This window comes from Heteronotia binoei, chromosome 18 (assembly GCF_032191835.1).
Source record: "Heteronotia binoei isolate CCM8104 ecotype False Entrance Well chromosome 18, APGP_CSIRO_Hbin_v1, whole genome shotgun sequence".
NCBI lineage: Eukaryota > Metazoa > Chordata > Lepidosauria > Squamata > Gekkonidae > Heteronotia > Heteronotia binoei.
Genome location: NC_083240.1, coordinates 24,550,078 through 24,573,397, shown reverse-complemented (window position 1 = coordinate 24,573,397; position 23,320 = coordinate 24,550,078). Strand labels below are relative to the sequence as shown.

At 46.9% G+C, this 23,320-nt stretch overlaps 1 protein-coding gene across 1 annotated transcript in view; it reads left to right on the top strand.

Annotated features, from left to right (window-relative positions):
• The first annotated feature begins 22,824 nt into the window (after positions 1-22,824).
• Positions 22,825-23,320, top strand: part of LOC132587356 (elastin-like) — a 45,241-nt gene continuing 44,745 nt past the window's right edge. The window contains exon 1 of the mRNA XM_060259633.1: positions 22,825-23,120. Coding sequence (XP_060115616.1) covers positions 23,024-23,120 — 97 coding nt within the window. The 5' untranslated portion in view covers positions 22,825-23,023. The remainder of the gene's footprint in view (positions 23,121-23,320) is intronic.

Genomic DNA, 23,320 nt, shown 5'->3' with positions numbered 1-23,320 from the left:
CCAGGGTTAATCCAGAAGACAGGCACGGGGCCTCGAGTTCCATACTGTATCCAACGTGATGGGAAGGTCGTGGCAGACCGACGAGATCTTATCTGCAAAAAATTTCACAAAAGCCTCACAGCCTATCTCCAATTCCCTAGCATTTGGCCTGCCTTGCGTTATAAGATTCTGAATTATCCTAAACAATTGTGCCGGGCACGAGTTTGCAGATGCAATCTTGGCCGCAAAGTAAATCTTCTTTGTGGCTTTGCCATCTCATAGGACCTCATAAACTCTCTATAAGATGTTCTAGTCACTTCGTCTTGAGTACACTGCCATTGCCTCTCTAACCAACTGAGCACTCGTTTCAGCTGCTGCAGCTCCTGGGTGTACCACGGAGCCAGCTTAACACGAGGGCATAAAGGGCACCGAGGTGCAATCTCATCAATGGCTCTGGAGAGCCAGCCCTGCCAAGACTCAACCAGGTCATCAAGAGAATCGCCAGGGGGGCAGGGATCCCGTAGAGCCATTTGGAACTGCTCAGGATCCATCAGACTCCTATTTTGGCTCGCCACCCAAAACGGGCTTGGGGGTGGGACATCCACACGAGCCTTAAGGGCAAAGTGGTTTGACCATGGCACCGCCTCAGCAGTAATATCATCCACCAAAACGCCAGCCACAAAGATAAAATCTAACATGTGCCCTACCTGATGAGTGGGCGATGTAACAAATTGGGAGAGCCCCAGTGTCACCATGGATGACACTAGGTTCATCGCCTGGCTGGAGGCTGCGTCATCAGAATGGACATTGAAGTCACCCAGGGTCACAAGCCTTGGGTACTCCAATGCCCAGTCTGCTACGGCCTCCATCAGGGATGGTAAGGTGCTGACTGGTGCATTGGGTGGACGGTACACCAGCCATATCGCCAACCCCTCCCCAACGTCCCACGCCAGACTGGCACATTCAATAACATTGATCTCTTGGGCCGGGAGAGCCCGAAAGGAGTAAGCCTCTCGTATGAATAGAGCCACCCCTCCCCTCCGCCCACTAGTCCGTGATTGCTGAAAGACTGAGTATACCGGGGGAGCCGTTTGGGAGAGGGCTACAGTCTCTCCCTCTCGCACCCAGGTCTCAGTCACGCAAGCCAGGTCCATGTCCTGCCCGAGCAGAAACTCTCAGAGGACTGAGGTCTTATTATTTATGGACCTGGCGTTGCATAACACCAATAACAGCGGTGAGTAATTCAGCCTGACCTCACTACCTGTCACCATTGGGATGGGACACAGACTGGAAGGTAGCCGAGCCCCACCTTGTCTCAGCCTCCTTCCGTTATATCAATGTCTGTTCCCACTGTCATACCTTCCCCTCCCCAGGAGTACTGGAATCCCCTGGCCGGTCATCTCCCACTGGTCTCCGCTTCAGCCTCAGACCAAATGTAGAAGAGCACAACTCACACCCTGTGGTTAATTAACTCCCCAACCCTCTCCTGCCTATACTCCAGACCGCGGTCGCAGCAGCCTTTTGCATCGGCGCCAGGCCCAGGTCGCCGGGATGGTAAGCAGTGCTTCTTTTGTCTCTTTGGGGAGTTGGAAGCCCACCGAGTTCTTAAATTTCGCACCGCACCTTCCCCTATCAGCGTATTATCCAGTCCACCTTTTAAAAATTGCAAACGCAGGGTGTGCTAGACGTAGGCAGTTTTCGTTTACAGGAGCCCTAGCACAGGAGCTCCTGCCTCGTCGCCATTTTGGAGCCTAGCAATCTGGGAGATGAGGCTGATGGGAAGGAAGCCCCGGCCGGGTTTAGGGTTGCGTGCAGTGGGGAGTTCTCTCTCTCCTGCGCACAGAACCTGGGCATATGCAAATGAGATATGCTACTGAGCTCCTGCACCTTTTTCCCTACAAAACGACCCCTGGTAGTCCCCTGTGCAAGCACCAAGTCATTACTGACCAATGGGGTGGTGTTACATCATGATGTTTTCTTGGCAGACTTTTTATGGGGTTGTTTGCCATTTCCTTCCCCAGTCATCTACTTCCCTCCCCCCAGCAAGCTGGGTGCTCATTTTACCAACCTCAGAAGGATGGAAGGCTGAGTCAACCTTGAGCTGGCTACTTGAACCCAGCTTCCTCTGGGATCGAACTCAAGTCGCAAGCAGAGCTTGGACTGCAGTGCTGCAGCTTACCACTCTGCGCCAGGGGGCTCTTGATGCCTTCTGACATTTGATGGAAGAAAACAAATACCCCATGAACACGTGTGTGACTAGCACAGTGTAAAACACATGGGGTATTTGTTTTCTTCCACCAAATGTCAGAAGGCATCAGACTCCCATGTAGGAGTCAATGAAGGGGTGGGATTCAGGAGGGGAGCTCTGGAGATTCTGAGTCCCCAAGGAGGGGAGTCAACATTTTCAGAAGCTGCGGGGTGTTAGGATTTGGAACACGGTGAAGCTGCAGCAGTCTTTACATCCCTTGTTTTCGTCCCCTTTGAGCTCAACCGACCACCTTTGACTCCTGCGTCCCGCCCTGTCTCTTTTCCTTCCTCCTCACGGCTCCTTCGGGGGACAGCCTCCTGCTACCTGACACGCCCTGAACCCAACCCCATGACTCCCCTGTGCCAATTCCTCCCCCGCCATCCCTTTCTCTTTCTCTCCAGCAAGGAGGGCCCGCACAACTTGGGTGTTCCTCTGCACAGCCCCCCCTAGCACGTCACCATCAACCTGCCTCAAGTCTCTCACTGTAGCTTGTTTGGGGCGGCATTTTGTAACACTGTACCACAGCTGCGTAAGAAGGAGGGGGTGGGGAGAAGAACCTCCTGCCTGCGTTCATCCAGAAGCAGGATCTGCATAACCGCTCAGACAGGCCATCTGGAGCCAAGAGAGAAAGATAGAAATTCACTTGAGAGACAAACAAAGCGACACTCGGGGCCCTTGGAGCAAGAGAAAGGCCGAGGCTGTCTCTAATGGAGGGCACCTCAATTGCTTCGCGGCCAGTGAGCTGAGGAATACCGCCAGGCATTCAACAGCTGGATATGCAAACATCTGGCCAGAAGCCCCTGCAGGCTGGCCCCCGAAGAGACAGTTGCATCAGTTTTTTAAAAAGGCACTTTATCGTTGAAGTGAGCTGACAGGCGTAGTGTTTCCTTTGCAATGATTCTTGTGCTTTCTGGTCTCTCCCTTTCAGGCCTTGCAGTGGTGTGTCTTTGCATGCTTTATTACAGGCCTGCATATATGTTTCATTAGGCAGTGTTCAATTCCTATTGAGAAAGAGAGGCATGCTACTTTGAGATAAGGCCAGCCAGCCTGTCTAGCCTCTGGGTCAGTTGCCAGAGCTGGAGGCTGCATTGCCAGAAAGAAACATATCCAGCCAAATAAATCTTGCTGTTAGTGCAACATGCATGTATCAGCACAGCATGCACCTGTGCGCTAAAGCACTGAAGCGGAGATGATGGCCGTCTTCTATGACAGAGTACAGACAAGTGCTGTTGCCACATGGTGGAACAAATTAGTGATTTTTGAGCAGGAACATTTGGAGAATCTTAACACATTAATGCTGGGGTTTCCCAGCAGTTTCCAGATCAGATGAAAGAGCCAATCCAGACTGATTCCCTCGAGTTTCTCTTCAGTTGCGACTGCAGCTATCTGATCTCTCCCTCAGCCATCTTCTCTGCTGCTCTAATAAAGTTCACTCTGGGGCAGATTAAGACTTGTCGAGGGTCTAAACCAGGGATGGGGAATCTTTTTTTCTGCCAAGGGCCATATGGATATTTATAACATCATTCGCGGGCCATGAAAAATTATCAACTTAAAAAACAGTACTCTGCTGAGGGAGAATGATTCAGGCCAGCAAAATTACTGCAAATAATTGTTTTTCTATTTGAAATCATGTGGGAGAACCTAATCTGGCACACGCACGCACACACGCACACCCGATCCGCCACCCTAGGCAAATGCATAGGTCCAGGGCTTTTTTGTAGAAAAAGCCCAGCAGGAACTTAGTAGCATATTAGACCACATCCCCTAATATTAGCATATTAGGCCACACCATCTGGGATAATCAAGCGCAAACTGAACTGTGACAGTAACTTCCAGGCCCTGAAGCAATTCTGGCCGGCCAGCCAGGCCCCAGGGAGGCTGCCGCACAGTACATCTGGGCCCTGCGATCCCTGCCTGGCCCTGGGGAGGCAGCTGCACAGCATGTCTGGGCCCCACAATCCTCACCGGCCAGCCAGGCTCCAAGGAGGCTGCCACATGGCTCGGTTCAGCCCAGCAATCCCTGAGGGCCACACCAAGTGACCTCGTGGGCCGCATACGGCCCTTGGGACGGAGGTTCCCCACCTCTGGTCTAAACTCTGCCATTTTTAACAGATTCCCATAGCATTGCCACAAACAATGTGTAAAATTTGGCAGGTGGTCAATTGGCTTTGTACTTAGAGGCCCCTCATCAGCTGGGACTGTATGGTGTAACTTGGGGGTAATTCCAGTTCTACATAGACTGAAGGACAGGAAGAAAAGGAACTCCACCGATGCTTGTAAGCTGTTTTGCCTTTCAGACAGCACTTGAAGAGCGAGGGAATTCTGCCTCAATGTAGAGAAGTTTTGGGAGAAAGAAGGCATGTTTTAAAAATCAAAAGTGGATGATTCCTCAACTGAGGAGTAACCTCATTTTGGCCCATTCCAAGACAGCTGGCCCTCCTAGGTCTATAGTGAGCGACTCCAAAGTGTATTTGGAGGGAAAGCTCCCTCACAATTTCAAAATGCCTCTCTCTCTCTCTCTCTCTCTCTCTCTCATGTACACATACATATGCATTTCCTATGGTAATGATATACTTTGAGATGTGTGCTTGTCTAAAGCGACAATTTATCAGCTAAAGATGTGGTAGACTTCCGGAACCACTCTTTGAAAAAGTGTCAGAAATGGTATGTCAAAAAACACAGGCTACAGGCTCTGTCAGAAGTTGCTTTAAGAAGTCTTTGAAAAATACTAAATGAAGAGTGGTTGGCAAAAGCATTTTTCCTTTACAAACACTTTATTCCTTGTTGCTGCTGTTATGAAGCACTTTGATTGGACACATGAAGAAACTATTAGGACTGTATGAAATGATGCTTATGAAGTAGTCATACTGGGATTGCTGTGAGCGAGTTCTATGAATGATTGGATTGGATTAAATAACAGTGTATCACGCTCACTAACTTTCATGTAAAATTCATTGTTGTAGATCTTGTGTAATACTTTGTATATTTAGATGAATTATTGGAAAGACATGTAGATGGAATATTGATTACAGTGTATTTGTTAATTGTTCACAGTGTTTTTGTAGTGTTGCTGTCTCTCCTGTGAACCTCCCCCTCGGGTAGTGTTCGGAGATCTCCCCAAATTACAATTCATCTCCAGACTACAGAGATCAGTTCACCTGGAGAAAATGGCTGCTTTGGAAAGTGGACTCTATGGCATGATACCCCATTGACATTCCTCTCCTTCCCAGACCCTGCCCTTTTCAGGCTCCACTCCCAAAATCACCAGGTATTTCCCAACCCAGATCTTGCAACTCTAGACTCTTGCCAGTCCATTTAGAATTTGTTTGCAGTTTTGTATACATAAAACCTAGCCCAGTGATTTTACTGCAAGGGGAATTTGTACTAATAACAGGTATTCTTAAGCCTGGAGGACAATGGTGTGCCAAAACAAATAAAAAACCCTATGAATGTTGGACTTAAAATCAGAGAAACTCTGCATATGCCCAGAGGCACTATAAGTGCTGCAAAATAAAGATTACAATCCACATCTGAGTGTGGAGGTGGCCCCTATAAGTCTGAAGGTGGCTGTGAAATCCTACTAACTAATGTTAAATGTGGGGGATGATAGGATGGCCAGCCTCCATGTGGGGGCTGGCAATCTTCCAGGATTACATCAGCGCTCCAGATGACAGAAATCAGTTCCCCTGCAGAAAATGGCTACTTTGAAAGCTGGACTCTATGGCACTATACTTTGCTAGGGATGCCAAACCTCCAGGTGGGACCTGGGGATCCCCCTGAATTACAGCTCATCTAGACTACAGAGATTATTTCCTGTGGAGAAAATGGCAACTTTGGAGAGTAGACTCTATGGTATTGTACCCCACTGAGGTCCCTCTCCTCCCCAGGCTCCTTCCCCAAATCTCCAGGAGTTTCCCAGCCTGAATCCGGCAGTCCTACCCCCATCCCTTGCCGGTGGCCACGGGGGACTTGGCAACCGGAACTGAGGTCCCTCCCCCTTCTCCAAGCCCCACCCTCCTTAAGCTTCACCCCTAAATCTCCAGGTATTTCCTAAGTGGGAGTTGTCCCTTCAGGGGAGAGATCAGGGGAAGGTTATACAAGCACCCAGTCACGCATCCTTGCTGATCTTCAAACGATGTGCTGCAAAGTGCTTGCGTGTGTGTGGCAGGAGGAAATGACTTGTTTTGGTTGTGCCACAGGAATGCGTTCCCCTCCAATCCATTCTGAGATCCTGTCCTGTTACCCAGGGTTCAACAGCCATGGAAAATCCACCCCTCTCTCCTCCCCCCCCCCCCAATCTTCCCTTGATGAGGCTTTGCAAAACAACAACACTCGGTTGCCAAAGGAATTTTTAAAAAAATGAAATAAAGATGTAGCAAATTAAACACACAATGGGCACAATTCTTGCCAGTTTTTTTTTTCTGTAGAAAAACGAATTACCAGCATCCCCTCCCCTGTTGGCTACTAAAAGTGAAAAGTTTATTAAAGGCAATGACAGGCTGCTGAGGCTCTGTTTTATAGCACAGTGTTGGAGGTTTGTGTAGGCTTCCTCCAAGGAAGTGACATCATAGAGGGGGAGGAGCTTAACCACTTTATAATGTTCCTTGGCTTTTGTATTGTGTGGGATAGGCTGCATGATTATTGATGTGTCCTAGGAAAAGGGGGGTTCTGTTTTATGATTTTAACTATTGAGAAATACATAGCCTGAAGCCAGTCCTTTCCCCCCCTCCCACTGAATGGTGAAATGTATGATTTCTTTATAGCTACAACCTGTCTGTTCCTGGATCTAAATTTAGGAACTGTAATAGTCATCTGCTCTCCTGTGTAGCAGGTGGTGGCTAGAGATCTCCCACTATCTTCAGGGGACAGAGATCTGTTCACCTGGAGAAGATGGCTGCTTTGGAAGGTGGACTCTATGGCATTAGACCCCATTGAAGTCCTGTCCCTTCCCAAATTCTGCCCTTCTTAGGCTCCCCCTCCTCCACAAAAAATCTCCAGCTATTTCCCATTTGGAACTGGCAACTCTACTAGCACCCCACTCTATTGTGTTAAAATAGTCCATCAGGGAACAGAAGAGGGTTTCGGATTGGGGGTGGGGAGGGGGAGAGAGAGAGAGAGAGATGAGGTCTGGTTATAGGGTTGCCAGCCTCCAGGTGGGATCTTGAGATCTCCTGCTTTTACAATTGATCTCTAGACAGCAGAGGTCAGTTCCCCTAGAGGAAGCAACTGTTTTTGAAGGTGGGCTTTATGGCATTGTATTCTGCTGAGGTCCCTTCCTTCTCCAAATCATACCCATCTCAGTCTCCACCCCCCAACCCAGACCTGGCAACCCTGTCTATATAAACAGAAATGATTGTCTGTTGAAGTGGTAGAAAAGACTGTCACTCTCTGCACTGAGAGTTCTTTGAGATACTAACACACAACTTGTGAAGGGTTAGGATAGAACCTTTCTCCCTACATGCTTTATTTGCCCCTAGTTTCTACATGGGGGAATGTTAAGAATGTGACCCGATCTTCTCCCCGACAGTGTGAATCTGTTCTGTTGCCTCTCATTCTGTTCCATGTGGATTCCAGGCCTAAGAATTTACTGGTCATAGAACGTGTCTTAGTCAGGCCTTTTTTTGAGCACGAACGCACAGGAACGCAGTTCCAGCTGTCTTGCTGTCAGGCGGTGTGACTTAATATGCAAATTATTTCATGCTGGGCCTTTTCTATAAAAAGCCCCTGTGTGAAACAATAGTGATATCAAGAAGGTGTGGCCTAATATGAAAATGAGTTCCTGCTGTGTTTTTTTCTACAAAGAAAGCCCTGGTCCTAGTTACAGAACTGAGAGCTTCATCTTTTTATGTAGTTGATTAGTGAGACTTGCAGTAAGAGTGAAGAGCACTGAAGAACTTCTGCATAGCTAAAATAATATCTTACTTTTAGTTTTACATTCTGAGAATTATTGAGTCAGAGAGGAACTGTCATAAGAGCTCCGCTGGAGTCGGCCAAGAGTCTATCTAGCCCAGCATCCAAGAGTTTCCAGCCTCCAGGTGAGGCCTGGAGGTCTCCTGGAATCACCACTGATCTCCAGACTACAGAGATCACTTACCTTGAAGAAAATGGCAGCTTCAGAAGGTGGATTCTATGGCATTGCATCCCCACTGAATTCTCTCCCTTCCCCGAAATTCTGCCTTCTCCAGAGTCCACCTCCAAATCTGCAGGAATTTCCCCACCCAGAGTTGGCAACTATCTTTACAGTTGCCAGACAAGTGTCTCTTTGGAAGGCCCACCAGAAACAGGGCACGGAGGCCAAATCTTTCCCTTGTTCTGCCTGCTAGCAACTGATATTCAGATAGACTGCCTTGGTACATGGAGGTCCCATTTAGCCATTATGGCTCATAGCCATGAATCGATTTGTCTTTGAATACTTTCTCTAATCCCCTTTTAAGGGCATCTTTGCTAAAAATAGTCACTGCATGTTGTGCAAAAGAGCTTCATACATTTTTATACGTCATGACATCAGGATCCTGTGGAATCTCATGCAATTTTGCAGGGTCTGTAAGGCTAAGATGTTCCACCAGGCTTTGGGTTGAGGGCAGCAATGGCTATCATTGGCTGGCACCTTCCTTTTCCCCTCCCAGACACTTTGTAAGTTTCCTTCCTTCCCCCTGCCCCATATGATGCCCTGGTAGTCCAGAATGGGAACAACAACAACAAAACTCTCATAAGACACCAGCTGGGATTTTTGAATTTTTTTTTTTTTAAATCTAGTTTTAATTAGTTATGTTGGTTTTTTAACTTGTATATTGCTTTCTATGGCATATACCTGTGAATCACTCAGTACATCCCATACATCCCGGTGTTAGGGGAGGGACGGTGGCTCAGTGGTAGAGCATCTGCTTGGGAAGCAGAAGGTCCCAGGTTCAATCCCCGGCATCACCAAAAAAGGGTCCACGCAAATAGGTGTGAAAAACCTCAGCTTGAGACCCTGGAGAGCCGCTGCCAGTCTGAGAAGACAATACTGACTTTGATGGACAGAGGGTCTGATTCAGTATAAGGCAGCTTCATATGTTCATATGATGGGGTGATTAATAAATCAAATTGATGATGATGATGATGATGATGAAGAAGAAGAAGAAGAAGGAGGAGGAGGAGGAGAACCTACACATTACTTTCACTGGATAATTTGAGGGTTGTTGGGAAAAATTCTTTCATTACACTGGGCACAATTTTACAGATCTCTACAATGTCCCCTGTCTCCCCCCCCCCCTCCCCAAACTCTAGCCTTTCCTTACCATTCTGCATGTTATTTTAAATGGATTACATACCTTCTCCCTAGTTCTGGTGTTGTATGTTTATGTGTTTTATTGAATTATTTTATTTTTTTAAATACTGCTTTCAACATGTTTTCATATTAGATGCCTTGGGGACCTAAATCCGGGCAAAAGGTAGCATTGTTTTAAATAAATAAATAAATAAATAAATAAATACAATCTTAACAATTTGTTCAGGTAGCAATAGAAAGGCTATAGAATCTGCTGCTAAGTACATTTCAGTAGCTCTGAGCATGCATACCAAATTATTGTTTCTAGATTTCAATCCTAATCTCAATTTTTGTAGCATACAACAAACCAGTTGGCTTTATGGACGTTTTTCTTCAACAACTGACCTCGCCTTATAGTCCTCCAACCTCTGGGTCATTTTGGTTGTCATTTTCTGCTCTACACCATCCTCTTTGAGATAAGAGCGATTGGAACAGTTTGCAACATTGCAAATGTGGCCACACCACAGATTTATACAATCCTAGCTATTTTGCTTTGAGTACCTTTTCCTGACAATCCCTACACAGACTAAGCCTTTTTTATGGCCACCACACACACTTTGGGAAACAGTGCTCAGTTCCTAATACATTAGAGCGCTTTGAACTAAATTTATTCATGTTGTGAGCCGAGTTATTATGAATTTTGGCCTGAGATGTCCTTCCTTAAAGCAGGTGTGCAACTTGGGAAAGCGTTGTATCATTAGCGCCACCTGTAGGTACAAAGAAGATCCAAATGTGCTCTCTCTCTCTCTTTTTTACAAATCTGTGTGCAGCTGTTTCTTGCTGACCCAGACCTGGAGCCCAGGCTAGCTGGATCTCATCAGCTCTCAGAAGCTAAGTAAGGTCAGCCCTGATTAGTACTTGGATGGGAGACCACCAAGGAAGTCCAGGGTTGCTACGCAGAGGCAGGCAATAGCAAACCACCTCTGTTCATCTCCTGCCTTGAAAGCCCTATGACTTGTCTTGAAAGCATTCCAAGGGATTCTAGTTGACCGCTATGGAAAAGGGGATGTTAGAGGAGACAGACCTTTGATATGATCTAGTGTGGCTGTTCTTACATTGCTGCAAAGTAATTGCACATGGGCAGAAACACTGAATGTGGTACTGCCACTGATAGCCTCTCTTGAAATGGCATCCTGGAAAGATGTCTCCACTTTTTACAGCTTAGCAAGAAGGTTATAGTTTAGTTTGCCAGTCTCCAGGTAGGGCATGGAGATCTTCTGGAATTACAAGTGATCTCCAAGCTACAGAGATCAGTCTCCCTGGAGAACAGAGTTAAGAGGTGAGGAAAGTGCTCAGGCTCCCTTGAAAGTTCTGAATATTAATAAAATTCATATCCCTGAAGGCTAAATTGGGGTGGAAACGGATCGTTTGGTAGAAAAATAGGTGGTGGAGCTTATTAGCATAACTCATTAGCATATGCTGCCCCCCAACAGCAAAAAGCAACCCGACACAAGAAAGGAGAGCCCCGGGCAAATGAGGCCTGCTTAGAATGGCTAGAGAGCCAGCCAGCCCAAGCAGGCCTCCCTCTCCTGGAGCTCTTCTTGGCCACACACCCCCCACCACAGTAAAAAGGCCAGCAAGCCACCCACCACCCAAAATCACATAAGAAGTGGCGAAAGGATGGAGCGGGCTTCTCCAGGGGTTAATGAGGGCTGTTGGGGGTGTGGCAAAACTCCTTGTGGCTGGCTGGCTTCCACTCTCCTAATCCAAGGATTGTTATGGACAAGATAGGTGGGGAGGAGGAGGGGGGCCATCAGAAAGGTTCAGGAGCTGTGCTCCTGTGAGCTCCTGCTGAATTCAAGATCTGGGTGGAGATACACACAGAATTAGAGCTTCCCTCTAAATCAGTTCCATTAAAAGCAGCCAAATAGCCCTTTTCCACAATCCAGAAAAAGTTGAATTGATTCATTTGGATCTGCCAGGGCCAACCCTTAGATTCCAAGATCTGATAAGTTCAGGCTAGCCTGGGCTATCTAGATCAAGGCCTTTCTGTTTAGTTCAGTCTCAAGCTGATGGCTCAAAACCTTTGATAGATCTTATCTCCTCCATGCAGATCTTAAAACTTTTCTTCTAGATGATTCTTTGTGGCTTGTGGCAGAGAGTTCCATACCTATGCATCATGTTAAGAAGTACTTTAAAAAAATCTGTCCTAAACGTAACAATCCATTTTTTTGACTGACTACAAGTTCTGGCATTGGGAAGAGAAAAATATTTCCCTCTTTCCACAGCATTCATGGACAGCAGAGAAGGCCCAATGCCACTTCAGCCCTTTGGCACAGAAAAATAATTGGGTTTGAGAGGAAAACTGAAGTCACCAGCTGTCTGGGCACGAAGAAACTCGATATTGGAACCAGTGCCTTTGGAAAGATTTGTTCTGCCCAGTGTAAAGCTGGCACTAGATAGCAAAAGTATGTTTTATACCCCGGAAAATAATTTTTTTCCTCTCCAGGTTGCAGGGATGCAGTTAGCTCATTGGTGGAGCACCAATCAGAGATTGGGAGAGACCCTTCTCTGCCCAGTACCTTGGAGAGCTGCTGCCAGTCAGAGTAGACAGTACTAAACAGGATTGACTCCTGGTCTGATGTTCACAGCAGAATGTGGAGATTCTCTACACTTATTTTAGGGTTGCCATGCTCCAGGTGGACAGTGGAGATATCCTGGAATTACAACTGATCTCTAGACAACAGATCAGTTCCTCTGGAGAAAATAGCCACTTTGGAAGGTGGATTCTATGGCATTATACCCCACTGATGTCTCCCCTCCCAAACCCTATCCTCCTCAGGCTCCACCCCCCCAGGAATTTTCAAACCCAGAGCTGGCAACAGTATTTATTGGTTGTGGGACAGTGTAAAATCTTGATTGTCAAAAGAAACAAACACAATGGGGGCCTGTAAAGAATCACAAAGGAGGAGAGGGAAAAATCTTTGAGAAATTTCTTCCTGATCTCCCACTCTATAATACTCAGAGCTGTTAAGGGTTTGGCCTGGTCAATTTTCCCATTGTCTCCTTGGTTCCCCCACCTCCATCCTTAACCACTTTTGGCATTTGCTGCCTCCAAGGGCAAGCACAGTCCTTAGAAGATCATTTTGGAGATGGGGGAAGATCCTTTTAAATGTATATAAAATATTTTTTTCTACATACCTGGGGAATCTTTGTCTGTAGGTGAGCCAGGCTGACTGCCCCTTAGGGCAGCTACTGCCTCCAAGCACAGCTCAATCTCCTCCTTCAAATCCCTCCTCAAAACTTGTCTCCCCCCCCCACACAAAACCTGTGGCACAATCCCTTAGACTTCCCCCACACACACACTGAAGCGATGCCTAAGCACATGGGATGAACACATTGTTGATCTACTAATCTGTACCAAAAGATTGGAGAGTAGTAAACATGACACCAACTTTTAAAAAGGGATCCAAAGGCGAACCAGGAAATTACAGACCAGGCAGCTAACATCTGTCTCAGGCAAATTGGTGGAAAACTGTAATCAATATTTGGCATATAGAAGAACAAAGCCTGCTGAGGGAAAATCAGCATGGCTTCTGCAAAGTAAAGTTGTGCTTCACCAACTTTTTGAATAAGCTTGTAGACAAAGGTGACCCAGTAGAAACTATTCATTTGGACTTTCAAAGGCTTTTGACAAGATACCTCACCAAAGACTCCTGAGTAAACTTAGCAGTCATGGGATAAGATGATGGATTCTCCTATTGATTAAAAACTGGTTAAATGATAGGAAACAAAGAGTAGGACTCAATGGAGAGTTCTCACAATGGAGGGAAGTGAGCAGTGGGGTCTCACAAGGATTGGTATTGGGGCTGGTGCTATTTAATTTATTCATCAGTGATCTGGAACCAGGGGTGAGTAGTGTAGCGGCCAAGTTTGCAGTTGGCACCAAATTATTCAGGATAGTGAAAACCAAGATTGACTGTGAAGAGCTCCAAGAGGACCTCCACAAACTGGGTGAGTGGGTGACAATGTGGCAAATGAAGTTCAGTGTTGGTAAGTGTAATGCGATGCATATTGGGACAAAAAAAAAAAAACCCAGCTTCAAGTATAGGCTAATGGGGTCTGAACTTGCTGAGAATGAGAGACAAAATGATCTTAGGGTCATAGCGGATAGCTCAATGAAAGTGTCAACTAATGTGCTGCAGTGGTGAAAAAGGCAAACACTATGTTAGGGATTATTAGAAAAGGGATTGAGAACAAAACGACCAATATTGTAATGCCCCTACGCAGATCTATGGTATGGCCTCATTTGGAATACTGTGACACTTCTGATCACCATATCTCATAAAGGACATAGCAGAGCTGGGAAAAGTGCAGAGGGCAACCAAGATGATGAGGCAATTGGAACACCTTCCCTATGGGGAAAGGCTGAAGAGTTTGAGATGTTTCAGTTTAGAAAAGAGATGACTGGGGTGGGGGGGGGGGGGGATGTGATAGAGGTTATAAAATTATGAATGGTATGGAGAGAGCTGACAAAGATAATTTTTCTGCCTGTCCCAAAATACTAGAACTCAAGAACATCCAAAGAAACTGAGGGGCAGTAGGTTCAAGATGGACAAAAGGAAATACTTTACATAGAGAGTGATTAAGTTATACAATTTGCCGGCAGAGGATGTAGCGATGGCCACAGGAATAAACAGCTTTAAAAGGGGATTAGAGAGATTCATGGATAGTCTATCAATGGCTATTAGCCATGATGGTTGAGGGGAACCTGAACATCCAGAGGCATTAAGCCTCTGAATCCCAGCCAGGAGGCAACATCAGGGAAAGGCCTCAGTCTCTACACTCTGTTGACACCCCTACAGAGAAACTGGTTGGCCACTATGTGAGACAGGATGCTAGACTGGACATCACTGGTCTGATCCAGCAGGGCTCTTTTTATGTTATGTTACCTTGGTTATCCACACCTCACACATTTAGAGATAACAGCTCAGGGTGGGGAAAGTCCTAGAGATTTGGGGGAGTGGGGTTTGGAGACGAGAAGGACCCCAGCAGGGTATGATGCCATAGAGTTTACCCTCCAAAGCTGCTATTTTCTCCAGGGGAACGGATCCCTGTCTGATCAGCTGTAATAGTGGAAGATCTCCAGGCCCTACCTGGAGGTTGGCAACTTACTCTTCATTTGGTATTTTTAAATTTTAGCATATAAGTACCTTGAGGCAGGGTGCACTCTGCAAAATGCTATGCAGATCGGTGGTGTTATAATAATAGTATGCAATCCCCAACTAAAGGCATCCCTGATGCAATCACTAACTAAAGGTAAAGGTAGTCCCCTGCGCAAGCACCAGTCGTTTCTAACTATAGGATGATGTCGCTTCATGCCGTTTTCATGGCAGACTTTTTATGGGGTGTGTTGCCATTGCCTTCCCCAGTCATCTACACTTTCCCCCCAGCAAGCTGGGTACTCATGGATGAGTCAATCTTGAGCCGGCTACCTGAACTCAGCTTCTGCCGGGATCAAACTCAGGTCGTGAGCAGAACTTAGGACTGCAGTATTGCAGTTTTACCACTTTGCACCACAGAGGTAACTAAGGGCTCTCAAATGCCAGGGGTTGGAGAAATACCTTTCTTTGCTTGAGATCCTGAAGAACTACTGACAATCTAAGGAGATGGCTCTCTGGTCTGACTTGCTAAGAGACAGCATCATGCAGTCAAATACACAGCTAAATGCCATCTTTAATGTTGCAAGCAGTATTTAATGGACTCTCCTATCTTGTTTTGACTACTTCAAAGTCCACCCCCCTCAAGGAAACTACAATGGGCCATTTGTTGTATTCTGAAGTTCTACATGACCCCAGAAGACTCCAAAGGTGTAGAATTAATAATCAAATCTTGCTTCTAGAGACAATTTGGTTTCTTTTAGAAAGTCAATTTCTAGCCCTCAAGGCTGGGAGAATATCCTTGAAATGTGGTCACATAGCCTTCTAATATCTCAGGCAGCCAAAGACAATTTTCATCACTGGAAACTGGGGCTCTAGTTCCCTAGCCTCGTACCGCTCCCCAAGGAAGACCAGGATCCATTATGCAAATCAATACAAATGACTAAGGTGTCCAAGGTCTTTGCCTAATTTGCATGATTTACCGATGCTCATAAACATGAGCCTTTCTTGGGATTGCATTTTTTTAAACAGTGAATTTACAAAAGGGAGAGCAATTAATGACATTTTACCACTTCATATCTGGTAGGTATCTGGACTAGCTTGTGGTACCCAGAGTCCTGGTTGGTCAATCTGTGTTATCTTGCCAAACTACACTGGGTGCTTCATAAATGGGGTATGAGTAATATTCCTTGGGTTTTGTTGTTTCTTTCTATATTGTCTTTTTTGGGCCATGATTCCAGTTCTTTACTTTTTAAAAAAACTGTTGACTTTGTAGATTTGTTTGCACTGTATATGTATGTTGTACAGTTTTTATTTGCAATGATTATGGTGCGTATATGCAAAATGTATGTTTTTCAAGCAGAAAGAATAGGGGTGAGAAATCATTCTCTTTATCAAGTGATGAAGGTGGAACATACCAGGAAATATCATACCAACAAGTCTTGCTGTCTTAGTCTGTTGAGACAGGCTGTGGTTAACAAAAACTCTGCATCTACTCAAGCACTTGTCTCCTGTGCCTGCAAGGCATGTTGGGAAATCTGTATTTGTTGCTCCAAAAACAGAAAAATCCTGCGGCACCTTGAAGACCAGCAAATTTGTTGCGGCATGAGCCCACTAAAACATTCAATGGGTTATTAATCTTCCAGGTGTCACAGAATGTCCCCCTGAGGCATAAACAGGAAGTTACAAGCTCTGTCATGGAAATCAATTTCCAGGGCAGAACTGAGTCTCAAAATCAAACTTGGGTGGCTACCCTCTGCAAAGTTTCAGTGTTCTACTTGTGTACATCAACAAAAACACCCTTTCTCAAAATGTACATTTTCTTGTGACCCAGCAAGCATCCAATTTCCCCCCAAAATGCCAAAAACCTTTGACTTGTGGCTTCACAGCTTCTTGCAACCTCTTCTTTCCAAGCAGTTAAACCCATTTCAAAGTTTGTGTGATGCTGGCAAAACTGCTGCAAGACCCACCTACCCCAATGGGTTTGCCTTGTGCCAAAAACAATAAACAGTGGGAAGGAAACCAGCTAAACCAGGAACTGGTACGTGCACACAGGTTTTCTGTTCATGGGGACGGACTAGATTAGCAGGGTTCCAGAAGAGCTTCACTATTTGGGGGGTGGGGGGGACATCTCAGTGGGCAGCACAAACAGAACACTTCAGAGTCCTCTGTCCAAATGAACTCAGCAAGTAAGCCCATTCACATCATGCCAAAGGCCCCCCTTTTAAAACATCCCTCATGTAATTTGAAGAGCCCTGTGGTGCAGTGTTAAAGCTGCAGTACTGTAGTCCTAAATTCTGCTCATGACCTGAGTTCGATCCCCGGCAGAAGCTGGGTTTTCAGGTAGCTGGCTCGAAGTTGACTCAGCCTTCCATCCTTCTGAGGTCGGTAAAATGAGTACCCAGCTTGCTGTGGGGAAAGTGTAGATGACTGGGGAAGGCAATGGCAAACCACCCCGTAAAAAGTCTGCTGTGAAAATGTTGTGAAAGCGACGTCACCCCAGAGTCAGAAACGACTGATGCTTGCACCTTTCCTTTTTCCTTTCCATGTAATTTAGGAATAACTTCACTTTTGTCTATTGCATTCTTCACATGCCCAGAACTGTAACACATGCAGACACTCAGTCAGTCAATTTATTTATGGTCACAGACCAAGTAAAAAAAATAAGAATTGAAAAGCTTCAACACAGAAGATAAAATCTATGCTATAATAAGTATTAGGATAAACAATTGTCTTAATATGTTCAGTATAAGAGTTATATCAAGACGCAAGTTAAAACAGAACATCTTAAAACTGCAGACACTTAAAATGTAGGATCCTAATACAGAAGGGTGTTTCTGACTTTAACTAACTATATTAAACATATTTACTTATTTAAGCATTTATATCCTGCTTTTCCTCGTGATTCAAGGAGGCTTACAACAATAAAAGGATATTCAGTTAAAACTAAAATAGCAAACCCCCAAATCTCTCCCCACTCTTCACCTTAAAAGAAGCCTGCCATTCAAACCTCTGCCTTCCTCACTGAAACTCAAAGTGGATTATGCAGGCACAGTCAAAGTGGATTAAACAGACACAGTCAAATATGATCCGACATCTGCTAAGCAATGTAGTAGGACTAGGATTCCAGAAATCCAAGCAAGTATAGAATATTAGCCATGATACAGAATGCAGATGCAGTGCAGAAAAAAATGGCATCACATTGGTGGAATGGGGCTACACCAAGCAACATGCTAGCAAACCAAAAAAAGGGGAAAAGATACTAGGTGAGGCAGCTTTACTATTATACAAAACTCATGCATTTTGTTGTATAAGCTTCAGGAGGAACAGAGAGTCCACTTTGTACTGAACCTTTCTATAGCAATTAAGGTTCAGTACAAAACGAACTCTCTGATTCCACTGACAAAGCTTTTACGGCAAAACGTGTAGGAGCTTTGTATAATAAAGCTGTCACTTCACACTGGTAGAAAATAATGCAGTGACTGTGGGATAATATATATACCAAACAGATAAGTACATCCTTTACAGAGGAGGGAAGCTATGGCTTCATGGCAGGTCTTGTGCCTTGCATGCCAAAAGGCTGCAGGTTAAATCCCTGGCAAGTCCAAAGGCAAGGATGCTCTGTCACCTACCAGTTCAGCTCACTGTCTGCTCACCAGTTGATGTCAGCACAGTCTAATGCATGACAAATCGCTTACCAGTGTCTGAATAGGTCAAACATGTCCATTTGGGCTAATAAAACTGACTGTGGATGCAGTCTCATAGGGCTCTCCTGTAGGTCTGTCTCCACTGCTGACTCCCTGCCTGCAGTTTGCCACATTCTGTACATTTTTAAAAATTTCCACTGGGATTGACAGATGTGAGACATCTCTGTGCCTCTTAACAGCTGCCTTACTCAGTGAACCAAAGGGAGGTGACCTGTCTGGATGTGTATAAATTCACATATGTACATTCTCACACTGCCTCATGGGAATCGTAGTCTTCCCCTCCCACCCATATCCACCCAGTTCTTCTTGTGAAAAATCAATTCCACTAACACGAAGTGACTCATGGCTGCAATACTTAGGTTCTTGACCCATCATGCTCTCATGTTTTGGGGGGGGCTTTTTACAGGAAAAGTAAACTGTTCAGGTCAGGAATATATTGTACGTCTGCATTCTTCAGCTAGCACATAGGAGCTATTTTTTGAGGGAGAATCTATTACTCCCTACCTAAGCAACTGCATGGCTCTCATCCCATCTTGTGACAAAGAACTGCTCTGATTGGCTGTTTTTACATGCCTATAACCCTGTAACATAAGAAACAACCGATAACATCTGAATAGAGGACATGTAGCTGTCACAAGGACTATGGATCAGACAAGTTCCAGGCTGGGAATTCCCAGGTGCTTGGGAAATGGGACTGCCCAGCAGGGATTGGGACTGTGGTTTGCAGACAGAAGGGGCTTAAGCATCCCTCCCCAGTGCCATTTTCTGCTCCTGAAATGGCCCTGGGGAATCATTGATTTCCCCTCTGAGAAAAAGTACATGTAGATATCAGCGTATTATGTTTCCCCAACAGATAAAAAGCAACCTCAGGGGAATTTCCCCTCTGAGAAAACGTACATCTAGATATCAGCATATGTTATGTTTCCCCAACAGATAAAAAGCAACCCTAATGGGGAACAACAAAATACATATGAGTTTTGTATAATAGTAAAGCTGCCTCACCTAGCATCTTTTCCCCTTTTTTTGTTTGCTCACATGTTGCTTGGTGTAGCCGCAGGGTTTTTCAGGAGGGAAACTGCAGGTGCAGGGAGGAAGTTAAGCCCCTTTGCCTTGTATGCTTTGGTCTTGATCCAAATAGGGCCCCATTGAATTCCTAATGGGGAACTCCCAGAACACATCTATCAAAAACCAACATGGAAGACATATGGACTTTGTAATGTGCGAATAGGCCCTACATGCAGGAAATTCTACAGAAATGGCTCCTTTAGAGTTGCCCAGCCCCTTAACAAGGCATTCACTTCAAGCCCTGAACAAAACCTTTGAGCCAATTCAGTGAGAGGCACTGACTTACTGGTAAATGAACATGGCAAGCTCAAATGTCAATCATGTTCCCATAAAAGTTCTTTACATCTGTGGTCCCAAGTACTGGCAAAGATACTTGTTTGGGAGACTCTGTTTTAAATGCATTTGTTGGCTACCATGATTCCAGCTTTCTTTGTTGAGGGCACTGGATCAAATACTCCCTGGACTGATCAAACAAAATCACTAATGTATTCCAAATGCAGGGGGAAGTGTGTGTGTGATTTGTAGGCAATCGGTGCAGAAAAAGGCAGAATTTTAGCATAGAACAGGCAGACCTGGAGTTCTAGGTAGTGAGAGCACGTCTTGAGATGTTCCTTTAGGAGAGAGGGCATGCTCTTCCCCATGTGTGCTTGCGGCTAGTTCTCTTCCCAATTTGTGTTTCCCATGTGTCAAGATCCTACCCCAGTGCCATCCAAGACAATATGCAAGGAAAAAAATAAGGATTTTTTTTTTGGGGGGGGGGGGTCCCATTTATGTAACCCTCTGAATAAGAAACTTTATCTAGCTATCTCAATTAAGACTTTTTTAGGTGGCCCACTAAAATTTCTAACTTTGGGGATTTATGTGGAGAATTTCTGGCCCTGGTGGCAGCTGCTGGTTTACTATAATTGTTTATGACTGTCAGGAAGATTATGACCTGTTTAGCATTTGAATAACATTTCTATCTTTTGATTTTGTTTTAAAGCTGACACTAGGATACGAATAAACATCCTATCTTGCCCTGTATCCAGTTCCCTTCAGAAGTCAGCCGGATACCTTGAAGAAACACCCAAGCAGGGCAAGATGGCGCTCGCCCTCTCATATTCAGAGACATGCTTCTGGACATGGAGGCTTCATTTTCACTATTACAATAGCCAGGGCTTTTTTTGTAGATAAAGCCCAGCAGGAACTCGTTTGCATATTAGGTAGCACACCCTGACATCACCATTGTTTTGCACAGGGCTTTTTTGTAGAAAAAGCCCAGCAGCCATACCCTCTGATGCCAAGCCATTCCTGCTCAAAAAAAGCCCTGACAATATCTCTTGATAAGTCTTGTCTCCTTTTAAAGCCATCTGTGGCCATCACTACATCCTGTGGCAATTAGTTCTCTAAACTGCACTGTGTGAGATTGCTAGGACGCAGCTCTGGAATACGCAAAAAAGTAAAAGCACTCCTGTACTCAGTCACCACAGTAAGTCATTACATACATTCCCCTTTCCATCTCCTTTGCATGTATTTTTATGCCTCTGGAGACGCTTGTGGATAGAGAGAAAGATGCTATTAGGACTTGGGGGGTCACACTATGATTGGCAGCAGGTTCACACCAGCTCAAAGGAGACACTGCTTTGCACAACTTGTGGTACTCACTGCTACAGTATGTAGTGATGGCTGCTCATTTAGAACTGAAGGTTATTAGTTTCATGTTTGTAGGCCAAATGCCTCAGGTAAACTGATGCTGGGGAGCAGAGAGCAGAGGAAGGCTGTTGCCAGCTGGCAGGGTCGGATCTAGGGGGGGACAGAGGGGGGTGCTTACCCCAGGCACCAACGGAGGGGAAGTGCCAAATTGGTTATGGAGCCCATTGTATTCTATGGGAGCATAAGATAGAATGGCACATAAAGGGGCACCATTTTTTAATTTTACCCCCCCCCCTCAAAAAGCGCTGGGGTTCAAGTCCAGCCGCCCCAGTGCTGCAGAGGCTGCTCAGCTTAGTGGCACTAACACGGGCCAATAGCTGCTTGTCTATTGCTTCCTCCAATAAATGTGCTCCAGGGGGCAACTGGCGAGTTGATTTGAGGATAACAGCCACTGATAGGGTCTAAGCTGAATGGCTTTTTAGGCACCAGCCAAATTGCTGGGCTTGCCTCTACTTCTGGCTAACAGGGAAATTTCACTCCCAGAGAAACAGTTGTTCTGGCCCTGGCCATACTTGGAGCCTATCCCTCATGCTGATGATGCCACTGTTGGAAGCAGGATGGCGAGACTAGAGGGACCATCAGTCCAATTCAGCAGGGCTACTCTGATATTCTGTTGTCTGCCAGGGTCACTGGAAGATCCTTGGCTTCCTCTCCAGTGGATGCTGGGTCTTCAGCTAAGATCACTAGCCTTCAGGTGTTGGTTGCAGATCTGGAATGACGACTGATCTCCAGATGACAAAGATTGTATCACCTAGAGAAAATGGCCACTTTGTTAGGTGATCTCTACGGCTTTACAGCCCACAGGGCTTTTTTTCTGGAAAAAGAGGTGCCGGAACTCTCAAGAGGGAAATGAAGAAGAAACACATGGGTGCTCCTCATGAACTTGAAAACGTTTTTTGAGAATTTTGTTTCCACAAGGAGATTCCAGAACTCCATTCCACTATATTGCCCCAGACAAAGAAGCCTGACACCCTATCTAGGTCCCTCACCTCCCCCAAGTTCCAGGTATTTCCAAACCGGGCGCTGGCCACACTATCATCACCTCTTGACCTCGCGATGCATTGTGGGCAACTCCTTCTGCCCTGAGGCAGCGGAGATGGGCCACCCGGGCTTCTCCCGTCGCTGCGGCGAGGCCCGGCCGCCCCCAGCAGGGGCTCCGAGTTCCGCCTCTCGGGGCAGGCGGCCCAGGCGTAGGCCGCCTGAAGCGCCGGGGCCCGCGCCAGGCCTGGACCGACGTGGGCCCAGCGGGCTTTGCGCCACGGCCTCAGCTGCTTCGGAGCGCAGCGCGGAGATAGCTTATCTCCAGACTCTTCGTGTTTCATTTCCGCCCCCTTTTCCCGGGCTCCCTCCGCACATGTCTGCTTCGCTCGAGGCGGGAGAGGCCCGGCCGGCCGGCTGCCTCCTGCTCCCAGACTCCCCTCCCTCCACGCCCGACCTGGCTGGCGGTGCCCCTCGGGGAGCCCCGCCCCGCCGCCCCCTCGGCCGGGCCACCTGCTTGCTGGAGCCTGCTGCGCCCATGCGCTGGCCTGCGGCCTGCCTGTCCCGCCGCAAAGCGGGCCATGGCCTTGGGGCGGGGGTACCATATCGGAGCGGTGGGGGGGGGGGGGGGAGAGCCGTGTCGGGCGGGCGGGCGGCCTTCCCCTCGCTGAGGTCTCTCTTGGCAGCGGCGCGGGCTTTTGGCAAGAGGCGCGCCCGCGCTGCGAAGAGAGAGCGAGCACGAGAGAGAGAGAGAGAGAGAGAGAGAATGGGCTCGGCAAGCCAGCCCCGGCGCTTTGCCCTTTCCCAATGACGTCGTGTCCTGAGCCATTCTCCTCCCTCCAGCCCCCGTCCCTTCCCCTTCCATCCTTGGAAGCCACAATTAAGGAGCAACCGCTGGGATAAAACCGCTCCGGCTGCCAGGGGACGGGGGCATTTGCGGCGAGAGATGGCCAGGCTGCGGACTTCTGCTTCCCTCCTCCTCCTCCTCCTTCGCGGAGTCGCCTTCCTCCTGCTCGCCAGCCTCCCGGCTTCGTGGCAAGGAGGTAAGGAGAGCGGCAGAGCCTGGGCGGGCTGGGCTTCGGGGAGGGGGGAGTGTATGCTGGGGAGGGGCGGCGAGGGCTTGCTGGGGAGATCCCCTCCGAAGGCTGCGCGGCTGAGCTTGCTGTCGGGGACCTTGGTTGACCTCCCCCTGCTGCTTTCTCTCCGCGTGAGCCGGGAGGGACCCTAGCGCTCTGGGGTAGCT